At 30.4% G+C, this 12,132-nt stretch overlaps 1 protein-coding gene across 1 annotated transcript; it reads left to right on the top strand.

The window, feature by feature from the left end:
- The first annotated feature begins 278 nt into the window (after window positions 1-278).
- On the top strand, window positions 279-1,266 carry LOC149568517 (uncharacterized). The gene is made up of 2 exons (XM_089817570.1): window positions 279-356; window positions 805-1,266. Exon 2 carries the CDS (start codon window positions 805-807, stop codon window positions 1,258-1,260), a length of 456 nt encoding a protein of 151 aa, XP_089673696.1. The 5' UTR covers window positions 279-356; the 3' UTR covers window positions 1,261-1,266.
- Window positions 1,267-12,132: the final 10,866 nt, after the last annotated feature.

The raw sequence follows: 12,132 nt of genomic DNA, 5'->3' as shown, positions 1-12,132 counted from the left end.
TATATATATATATATAATTCAAAAAAAAGTTCAAACTAAAGTTATAAAAGAAATAAAAGTGAAGAAAGTAAAATGCACATAGAATAAATTTATATAAAAAATAAACAAAAGTATTTATATATAATTAGGGTAAATTTTTATGTCTATTATTATTAGAATCTGTGCATGTTAGAAAATAATAGTATACTAAGTAAAATTAAAGGAAAAAATAAAGTCAAGTCAAGAAAATAAATATAAATACCAAGACACGGGGGATAACTTAGAGCACATATCACAGAGATTATGGTGGGGAAGATTTTTCTGAAGGCTTGACAAAGATACAAAGATTCAGTACGACTTTCGATTATTTTATCCAGGTTCTTCAATAAATTTCTATAATCTGATCTTGCGATTATTTATTCAGGTTCTTCAATGAAATTCTATAATGTGATTTTGCCATTATTTGATCCACATTCTTCAATAAAATTCTATAATGTTATTTTGTATGAAGATCGTTCTCATTTACAAGATTGCTTCTACTGTTAATATCTTCGGTCCTCTTCTTGGTGCCTTTATAAAAGCCTTTTTTTGGTCCCAAATATTTGCAGACACTAGACCTAATAGTGCATTCACAGTTTGCTTTCATTAATTGACTTTACATGTTGATTTGATTTTGTATTATTTATTTTCTAAAGACAGTTTTCCATTCAAACTGGATTCTAGTATTGGTAGAATTGAGTCAGAGTGAGAATGTAATTGTGTAAAAATATTAACATGATTTTAGAGTGGGTGTAAATATTAAGAGCTTTTATTATGCATATACAGATGGAATCGTTGAGCGATGAAATGGGAATGGGAGCGGAGGAGATTTTAGACCCTGCGCAACTGCGTAAGGACATAGTTAATGCTTTTGTAACTGCGCAACTTCATGCATATATGACTTTGTTTTTCATTATGCCAAGCGCCGGTAAGGATTGGGACAAGGATCTCTTCTCTTATTACATGTATTTCGGTGGAAATTCATGGTCGAGTTACAGTAAAAGATTTTGGTTGAGTTACAGTGGCAGCATGCTTTCAATCGTGGCGTTGTTTATAGATAGAAATCCAGATAATATCCAGTTTTATCGCGGGCTACTCTTACGCAGCACATCAATGCTGGCAATGTTGAGTTTCATCGGATCAGTTAGTTTGTGGATGCTGCCCCAACATCAACAGAAATGGCTTGCAATCCTACCACCTCTTGTCTGTCCTCTTTCTGACTATGTTATTGCACTCTCCTAACTCTCTTCTTCTCCCATTCATTCAAAATAATAATTATTATTGTTATTACTAGCACTTGCTAATTATATATGAAGATGTAGAGTCAATTGTATCTACCGTCCTCATTCACCAAATTTTGTTTAAGTCATATTGCTTCTTGTAAATGGATGCATATTTCCAAACTAAAAATTAATAAATAAATAAATCTGTTTGAATAGAGCATAGACAATGGTAAACAAGTCTAGCTCTGGTTAAATCAAGTCGTGACTGGATTCGAAGTGTTTCCTACGGAAAATCGAGTCCACCAAAATCACGAGTTTCTGTCTGTAGAATGCGCGTTTCCAGTTATAAAGAGCGATCAACCCTACTTATCATGAATCAAGCACGTCTATCATGAATGCAAATCAGTGTAAGACGATAACGACATTCTGTTTGGTAATTACGAAAAACAGTGGATCAGCCAATTTCCAACAGTAAATATTCTTATTTATCCTGAAACCTCCACAATTCTTAGTTTGTCTGAAACTGGCATGCGTTATCTTATCCACGACTTCAAACTTACTTGTTTGACCCGGAACATCGCCTCTACCGCTATTTTTAATCCTATTAAAAAGTAAACTTATATAAAAAATAATTTAAAATAATAATAAAACTAAAACAGGCAAGAGCCTATAACACAACAGTGAGTCTCTTATCAAAGAGGTCTTGGGTTCGAATCTACTTGTGCTTAATAAAATAATAATTAATAATAATACATAATAAGTAATCTTGACTTCGGCTTCTTACTAATCAAAATAAATAAATAAATATAAAAATAATAATAAAACTAAAACCTAAAACAATTAAAAAAATTAAATAGAGATCACAAGATAAGGTAAGTTAATATGAAAATCACAAGTAATTATTTTTTAAATAAATAAGAAAAGAAAAGAAAATAAGAAAAGAAAAATAATAGTTAAAAGTGGATATTTAAAAACAAATTAGATTATTAATATTTTTAAATTTAAACAAAAATAAATATTTAAATAGAAAATTAAACTAATATAAAAATAAGATAAAATAATTTAAACCTAAAATTTGAATCAATTTTAAAAATCAAAAGTTAAATGATCCCAACATGAGCTAATGTGGAGATAACTAATAAATAGGAAGAAAAAAAAAAGTTAAAAGTGAAGATAACCACTAATAAATATTAAGACAAGTAAAAAGTGGAGTGAGATTAAAAGCTTACAAATGGGGTTGCAAGCTTTGGGTTTAATCATGGAGGAAACTCTGTAGTTAAGCGCACTCAGGCTAGAGTAGTACTGGGATGGGTGACCTCCTGGGAAGTCCCGGTGCTTCACCCCTGTGAGCATCACCTAGATCCAATGAGTGCCAAGTGTTCCATTTATTTCCATGAGAGATGGATTCATGTTGAATCACTACTCATAAAATATGGGTCAATGAGTTTGACTCAAAATCACACAGTTAAATCCTAATAGCAATATCACAATTTTCAATTTTTCAACCAAATTGACAACTTGCCCAGCCAACTAATAAATTTTGCATCAAAAATTTAATTTCCGTGAACAAAGTTCCCACAAATAGCCTATCAGCTAAAATATGTTAAAATGAAAAAAAAAAAAATTTATAAGAACAAGGACTTTATAAATATAATATCAATACTATATTATACAAAACAAAATATTATTCAAATACTAAGAGAAGATATTAATCTATATATTATTTTTAGTAGTAAACAACTATTTAGTTTGAATTTTAAATGCTAAAATAAATTATTATTAATTTATAAAAATTAAGCTCTCCTTATAAATTACTACAGTAAAACTTCGAATTGCCTAGGAAAAAATAGCGGTACTTTAGTAAACTTTGAATCACCTAAGACAAATTACTGGTGCAAGTGCAGGGAAAACTGTAGTGAACTTGTTAGCCGATAGGCTATTATAAGTGGGGATCTCAACCTATATATATTATGCAATGGTGCAAATTGGTGAAAACCAATCTGCTTGTGCAAGGAAGCTTCATTGGTAACTGTATATAGTATAATGTATTAACATTTTTGGTTCTTAGGCTCCCATCATCTTTCAACTACCCACGTTGGTCTTTTTGCTTTGAATGCACGATTATCATTCCTTCCATTTTTTGTTCCAACTGTATTTCAATTTCTTCATTTGAGAAGTTGTGCGTCTCTTACACACCTTCCGAAAATAATATTCACTGTTGAATCCTCCTACTACTTGATCTTGGCTTTTGCACGTCATTTCAACCGTTCCATCATCGTTCCTAATGACAAAAATTAAATTTTCTCAACTTTGTGGATACACATCTTTAACCCATCTGCCAAAATCTACTGACTTGGTAAAGTAAGTAAGTGGGTTTTATAGTCCACGACACTATGCCATAGTTTTTGGGTTTACATACGGTGACAATGATATGGGACGACCTCATACTCTTTTTCGAGAGGCGCTTGGCACTACAAACGAGGCGTACATACCCTACCCACCAGTGGGATTTGAACTTGTGACCTCTCTTTCAAGAGTACAAGTTCTCCACCACTAGGCCAACTCAGGTTGTACATTAGTTGGAAACATATATAGGAACATATTATGTATTTGTTTGTTATTATAAAGTGGATGTACCTTGGTTAGTTCATCTGATATTTTTATTTGGTTGAAAGACCTTGTATTTATTATTATTATTATAATATATTATATTGGTCTATGTTTCTTATATACGAATAAATAAAAATTAAATATAGTATCTTATTTTAAATTAAAATAAATTGTTTACAATTTCTTTTTATTATAAATATTGCAAAGTTAAATAAATTTGAATTTGTGCTCTACTTTTCACAATAGGGATATTTTGCATTGCCTCCAATTAAGAGTATACTCTCTCACATCTTAATAATGGCTCAAGGCACAATCCAAAACATTGATACTAAATATATAAAACATTGTCAAAACTAGAGGCTCAAGATTGCACTAAATAGTGACAACTTAAACCTAACAGGACCATTGTAGATGACCATAATATTTTTTTAATAGTTCTCCTAAAAATAAACAAGGGATTGTTAAAACCTTAATGATAAATGGGAAAGGAAATTAATGCAAACAGAGTGTAAAGGGAAACATAATTTTTGGTTTGTAAATCAAATGAAAATACAAATTAAAAATATGACCATCAACAATGAAGTAGTTTGGAAACTCCTTGACAAATTTTATGGTTGTATGATCGATTACATTAAAGAAGAAACTACCTTGGTCATCCACTAAACATGTTTTATTGTATTTCCTCAACGAAAATACTTGTCAACTCAATATAACACATACATGCAAATCATGGCGAGAAATTTAACAATAAATCCATTCCTTTTTGTGAAAGATAGGAAAGACTTCTAAAATAGTATAAAAATCACCAAATATAGTATAAGCTAGGTTTTCCTACAATATATTTAAGGGATTTTCTAGAAAAGGGTATAGAGGTGCTCTACAAAAGGAGCATATGTAGGCGATTGTCTACATATGATAATCAGGTGGTGATCTAATATTAATTTTATAGAAAACTCATCTAGACTTGCACCTTTACCTAGGTGCATTCTAAACACAACCTCTTCCAAGTTAGACAAAGAAATTGAGCGCATAAAAGACACATTCATCATATTGTTGTGTAAATTTCACTCACATGCTTTACCAACAATAGATAATATAGCAATGTTTATGATTCTTAAAGTATGTACTGAAAAACAATTAAAATATATCCATGTTCTAGTTGCATAATGTCTTTGGTCTTTTTTATGTTTTCATATTTTTTTTTACTTAAAGGTATTTCCATTTGACTTCTTCTCTTCCTTTTGAGTACATTACAAAAGGTTTAGATTTCACTTACAACATACTTTCTTAAATTATTTTGAGTAATTTGTAAATAGTTTTCTACTATACACCATCAACCATTTATTTCAAATATCTATGAATGAATTGTAATTTATAGTTATGGTACTCTTTATATATGTCCCTCCACATGTCAATAAAATTCCTTCTAGTGTTCTCGAAAGTGTCAATGAAACCTACTTTTGTAGACTAGCCTCGCTTCTCAAGTTTCCTCTTGTAATTTCTTGGCTCTCCTCTATAGTCCACATGTTGTTTAGAAACTCATTGATACTCATGGATCTAAAATTCTTTCTTGGCTTGAACCTAGTATTTTAAAACTCTCCTGAGGTCAATGAATAGATATTTAAGTATACCTTGCCAAAAATACTACATGTCTTTCTTCCTCTTGGAAGGAGAGAATTAACAATGCCTCCTCCTAATACACTAGAATTCTAAGGGAACTCATTGAGTTTATAAATACTCTTTGAAAACACAAGAAGATCACATCTAAAAATTTACAAAATCAGGAATAGAGGAGAAACCCAATTATGGGATCTGCTTAATGCAAGCCTTTACCATTTGATATAGAGAAAATTATACATTAAATTCTCTAAAATACACATACCAAAGTTAGATGCAATATTAATCGTATGTGCAACATGAAAAGTGTGGTCAAATTGGTGGCTAGGTCAGTGGGAAGAGTTTGTTTGTACCAACTCTTAAAATGATAATTAATCACCTTAAGCACAAAAAAAAACCAAACCTTTAAGCCCTTCAAGCTTACCATATAATGCTAATTTCATAAAAACTTTGATATCAGTAAAATCTTGTAGGCACCTTGCCTCAAAATCTAAGAAAACCACATCTAAAGCTTCTCAAATTTCTCTTTAATTTCCATTGAGTGGCCTAAATTTAATTCGTCATAAATAAATTGGAAATAGACCACTTCTCAAATTCAAATTTCTACTAGGAAAACCTAATATAGAAAACTCTCAAATATCATAATATAGGTTACATGTCTTGAATTTGTTTTTATTCCTCTCAAATACAAAGAGATTGAACATAAGGAAACATTATAAAGAAAGCATATATGAGTCCAAACAATCTTTTCACAAGCCTTAGAATGTACAAGAAATAATTTTTAGAAGATGCAAACAAAGAGCAACTCTCCTTGATAATGCAATGACTTTGTATAAATTGAATTTCAATATATCAAGTTGCATTTGTTTAAAAAAAATTCAAGTTTTTCACATTTCAATACATCTCTTGTTTCAGTTGCATACCTTATAAAATGCATGCCCTTCTTAAAAAAACATTTTGGGCATTTTCCCATTCATTGCATTCTTAGAATTCATTTCTTTTAGATAGTTTACAAACATTTTTGTATTGTACGATATATCTCTTGTTTGAGGTGCATGGTCAAATTGGTGGCTAGGTTGGTAGGAAGAGTCTGTTAGTATCAACTCTTGAAATGATAATTAATTTACTTTCTAACAAAAAGATCTTCATGGTTGGTGTACATTGTAGAGTTTATAACCATTTGGTACTAGTCCCCTCACAAATGAAAAAGCACATCTTTAAGCCCTTCAAGCTTAACATATAATGTTCAATTCATAAAAACTTTGATGTCAATAAAAGATTGTAGGTATCCCCCCTTGAAATATACCAAAACCACATCTAAAATTTCTCAACTTTCTCTTGTTTCAGGAACATACCTTATAAAATGCATGCTCTCCTTAACAAAGCCATGTTGTGAATTTTTCCTATCATTGCATTCCATTGGATGACATTTCTTTCAGACACTTTGCAAACAATTCATATGCATTGTTTATACATTTACATTTAGCATAGATTATTTTTTGCATAGGCAACAATCACGATAGTTATTAAAGTCTTTTGTTAGTAAGTAGGAGATATTTTTCACAAGTTAAATTGTAAAATTGCTATATGAATTTGAACTCATTGTCCCTTATTTAATGAGAAGGAATTCATAGGGATCAATCTCTCATGAGAATGAATGGAACACTCAACACTTGTTGCATCTAAGCGATGCTTACAAAGGTGATATAGTAGAGCTTCTTGAGAGGACACCCATTCTAGTACCACTCATACTCAAGTGCACTTAAGTATGGTATTTACTCCAAGGTTCCCACTCTACTTGCAACTCCATGTGCAAAACCTTTAGAAAGTACTACATGCCCTAAGAACCATTCATTATTAAACCCCTTGAGCTCATCAATACTCTCTATTAAATTTAAGCACACAAAAAATTGTATTGTATGACAGAACATTTGCAATTGACCAAGATGAATAAAGGGCTTTGAAGATTGAGAAACATGAAAAAAGGCCCAAATATAAGATTTTTGAAAGTCTTGTTATACTGTACCAGACCATTGCTTTGTAATATATACATTATATTAAACTTACAAACAAAAATGTGTGTAAATGCTTCTAATTATTTTCTTTGAATGTATTAGTTTACTTGTAGGAATAAACATATACCAATTTACCTTTTTTATTTTTTATTTTTCTCTTCTACATTTTATTTTGTTTTATAATAAATGTATATGAATATAGTTAAAAACTATGTAAGTGAACCAACCATTCATTGAATTCATTTCCTCAATTAAATTTACTAATCACATTAAACAATTAAATAATCTTCAAATATTTATATTTATATTTATATTTTATATGATTATACAAATCTCAATTTTCTAGAATCCTATTGGGCTATACTATATTTTGGTAGGAAGTAAAATTAATTTTCTCAACAAAAAATACATATTTTTAACAATTCTAATCAAAATTTATGAACCTCATTTTTTGTACCTTATAATTAGTCGAAGTCAAAGTTAAAAGTTTCCATATTTTTGTATACTCTATTTAGAGATTATACTGTTTGATAAAATTTGATCATTTGTCATTACATTCTATCATTGTATTTCATAATATTTTGATTACAATTATTTCAAATCTTCATGAATGCAACAAATATAATACATTCAAATTTTAAAAATAACTTAATTATATTTTTACTCCTCTTCCTCATTTTTTATTTCAATTTCTATTAATTCCTTCCTCTAACTAATTGGCAAGAACTTTGATGCAATCTTTTTATTTAACTACTTCAATTTAAGTATGTTTTTTTTTGTTTCCCTTTTTTTATGCGTCATGTTATTTTAAATTTTTGAGAAAAAAAAAATGTGGACAACCATCTTACATAGACTTGCACCTTTTGTCACTACCGGCATACCCCTTGCTCCTTTGGGTGCAAGTGCTAGTTGTTATTTATTTTATTTTATTTTAAACTTACCAAAACTAGAGTAACTATCGCAGTTATGACAATATGTATCCCAACCTTTTTTTTAAATAAATAAATAAATATTTCTTCACCATCTACCTTTGCACATCTCCTTCTGACAAGGATTTTAATAACACATGTGATTCTGTAATTATGAAGTTCATAAATTTTGTATTTAAGAAATGATTTTTTCTATTTTAAGAAATTAATAATTCAATTTGAAATTAGAAATAGTAAGTCAATCTTAGTTTCAATATTTTTCATTTTTTATTTTTTTAAATTTTTTTTTCAATTGAAACATTGATTTCATATTTCTAGAATTTATTTAGTCATATTTGTAGTAAAATGTAAAATGTTTGGTTTCTATTTTTTTTAATTTGAAATTTTAATATATTTTCTATTTATTTTTCACAATAGATTTATTTTTTAAATGGTCATTTTAATAATATATCATAAATAGAATATAAATAAAATAATATTTATTTAAATTTAAATTTTATTTTAATTAAAAACTATTTATAATATCTTGGAGCACCTACCAACTTATTATTGCAAGTACAAAAATATGCACCTACTAATTTTCAATCAACAATGATTTGGTTAACTTTTCATACCATAAAATTTTATAAGTTTATTTTTATGATGCAAGGATTCAAAGTTGGTGAAGGAGCTCTCACATGGTCATTAAAATGAGTATCGGACTTGGGTATATTCTTTGTCAACCCCATCATTTATGATCCTATGCATTTCCCTCCAAATTTTGGCATTTTGTCATAAGACAAGTGTCTTTATTTGTTTGGTTGCATTTGGGAGTCATTAAATAATAAATTATAACCATTGGGCATGTTTTTGCTTCATTATTGCATTGTTTGTTCATTGGTCAACAAGAGTCGACAGATAATCAGGGTTGAATTTGGGCATGTGATGTAATAGAATTGATATTGGCATGTTTTATGGTCATTCGGTAATGTTAATAGGAGTCACATATTGTCTTGGTGAAAATTTGTCAAAAAATTGCAACATTGCAAAAAATGTTACAAATTTGCAAAAGGAAACTTTTACATTTTTGCAGAAGTTGAAAGGTCATTTTGATTCGAGGACATGTGAATATTTTTGGGAAGCTATAAGGCCATCTCCCATAGTGGTATAAGTGGGATGGAAGACAATTGTTGAAGTTTTTAATGAACAAGTGCTTTGATTTGGTGCACAATTTCAAGATTGTGATAATGTTGCAACACAAGATAGGTGTATCCCCAAAGGAGATGACCCAGCCCCCAACAAATAACCACGTAGTGGAAGAATAAAAAATAAAATAGAGATTTAGATCCAAAACATTGTCAATTCTAATAATATCTAATCATAATATTTTTATTCAACATGCCCAATTGTAAGGTATTCAAGGTTATGGCCAAATATATCAAAAATTACCATAGTAGTTTTGCAAGACCTCGCAAAATCTAACCACTAGCTAGCCCATATTCATAATCTGGTAGAAAACCCCAAGAAGAATCTAAACTTATGCTCACAAGCCACCAAGAAACCTTCTTGTTTATCAAGCCCACACTTAGCTAAAATGTTCTCCTCTCAGCTACTCCATGCTAAACTAAATGCTCCATGGTGACTCAAGACAAGACAAGGCCCTCTACTTATACTAAACTAAGCCATAAGTTAGCCTAGCAAAAAATATTAAATAAACACTCAAAGTAAATAAACCATCAAGCTACGAGTTGACTTGGCAACAAACATTAAATACATGAAATACCAAATACTTAGGACAAGCCCCAAGTTTACAATGCATAACTAACTCATAAGACCAAATGAGAGTACATACTCTTAGCCATAGATCCACATATCATCCAACTATCCAAATCCAAGTGCACATACGCCAAATCCCTCAGATCAAATCTCACAATTACAATCTCCAAGGTCTTCATGTAAATTAGGAATGCGTTACCAACAACCACTAGTCAAAAAGCCTCTAACTCCAAGAGGATTACTCCAAAATTTATGCACACTTAGGACAAGGTTCCTCAATATGCCTCAAACACATCCCTAGTTGTACAAAGCACAAATCCAAAAAGTCAAGTACAAATCTTCTACATACAGGATTACTGACTACCTTAGGATGTTCTTGTATCAGACACCCCATGTGTGAGAAAAAGATATTATCAATTGCTGAAAAAACATATTTCACAGTTCAACACATAAATCCTAAACTAGTTCTTCACATACATGTCCTCCACATTATCAACTCATACAGTTTTTCCTTCATTCCACTTCTGCAAATCCTTTCCTACAACTATCATTTGCACATATTTCTTTGGTGTGCAATAGGTATATTTTCCATGTTGATCTCTAACCCTTTGAGAATTCTACAACTCAACTCAGCTACTAAAACTTAGGTTCCTCCTACCAATTTTTTTCATTTTCCAAAGGAATTAGGGAATTCTTCCTTTCACCCTTCTCAACAGTAAAGACATTTTTGACATATTATGCACTTCTCTACAATCATACTTACAAGGTTTAACAAGTAATATGTGACAACTAATCATGTCCACAATATCACACAACACTTGATCAACATATTGTCCAATCTAAATATTAACAAGACATTGCTTCCTTTAAAAGAATTTTCATCTTGCTAGCAACTAATCCTATAGGGACAAGGATGTCTCATTATTTTCAAATAAACTTTATGAATCGTCTCCTCAAAAACTAGGTTATCTATACTACCACCATTCACAATCACATTCCAATATTTACCTCTAGAATCCCAATGAGTCTTGAAAAAATTCCTTGTCTAACAAGGTTCCAACATCTCACCAAGAAACACTCTTTGAACTAGCAAGATCTCGTCCACCTCAAGTTCATTTGCTGAATCCAAATTCCCCAACAGCAATTGTTTTATCACTAGCCTTTTGGGAACATTCAAAAGCTTTATGTCCTTCACCACATTTGAAAACAATTACCTTTAAATTCACCTATGCCTATTTTTCTCTTTTTCTCAACATGTTTTCGTTCATCTTCAACAATTTGTTTGTTCTTCATCAAGTGGTCTTGCTTCTCTTTCCCTAAGGAATTACCTTGATGTCTTCTTTTCAACTTATCTTCTACCCTTAGATCATACTAATAAGCATCCTCTACTAAATCAATCTTTATCATACAAGTCTCATCTTGAATATTGAATCTCAGAGTATTGATATATCTAGCCACCTTTTCTTTAGAAAGTTCTCTATGTCTAGACCGAATAGTTAACTTGTAGAACCCCTAAGTGTAAGCCTTTGTAGTCATATCCTTCTGCTTCTTATTTTACAATCCCTTAAATTAACTGAAGTTCACAACCAACAAGAAAGAACTTAGCCTTCAATTTAAAAACCATCAATATCCACTAAGTGATCTTCCTTTCACCTTCTTCTTCTCTATTTCTTTGCAATTATTTCCAACATAAAGAAACATGTTCTTTCAACTTAGTTTGTTACACCCTTAGATTGAAAAGATCTCCAATATTGTCCAACTCAAAGTAGTCTCCAATTCACCAATTCAATCAATTAGGTCTTTAGAGTGCTTGAGAAATTAGAAATATCCATCTTATGCTTCAACTTCAACTAAGTTCTAGATCTATCCAATTGACAAACTCTATCTTCCACAGGTTTCTCCATGGGATCAATTTTATCTCCACTAGATTCAACAACCTCAAAGTCTTCAACAACTTCCACATAG

Source organism: Cupressus sempervirens, chromosome 3, assembly GCF_028749045.1.
Source record: "Cupressus sempervirens isolate cs-2001-9-10 chromosome 3, ASM2874904v1, whole genome shotgun sequence".
Lineage (NCBI taxonomy): Eukaryota > Viridiplantae > Streptophyta > Pinopsida > Cupressales > Cupressaceae > Cupressus > Cupressus sempervirens.
Note: the sequence above shows the minus strand (reverse complement) of the source record. Positions and strands in the feature narration are given on the sequence as shown.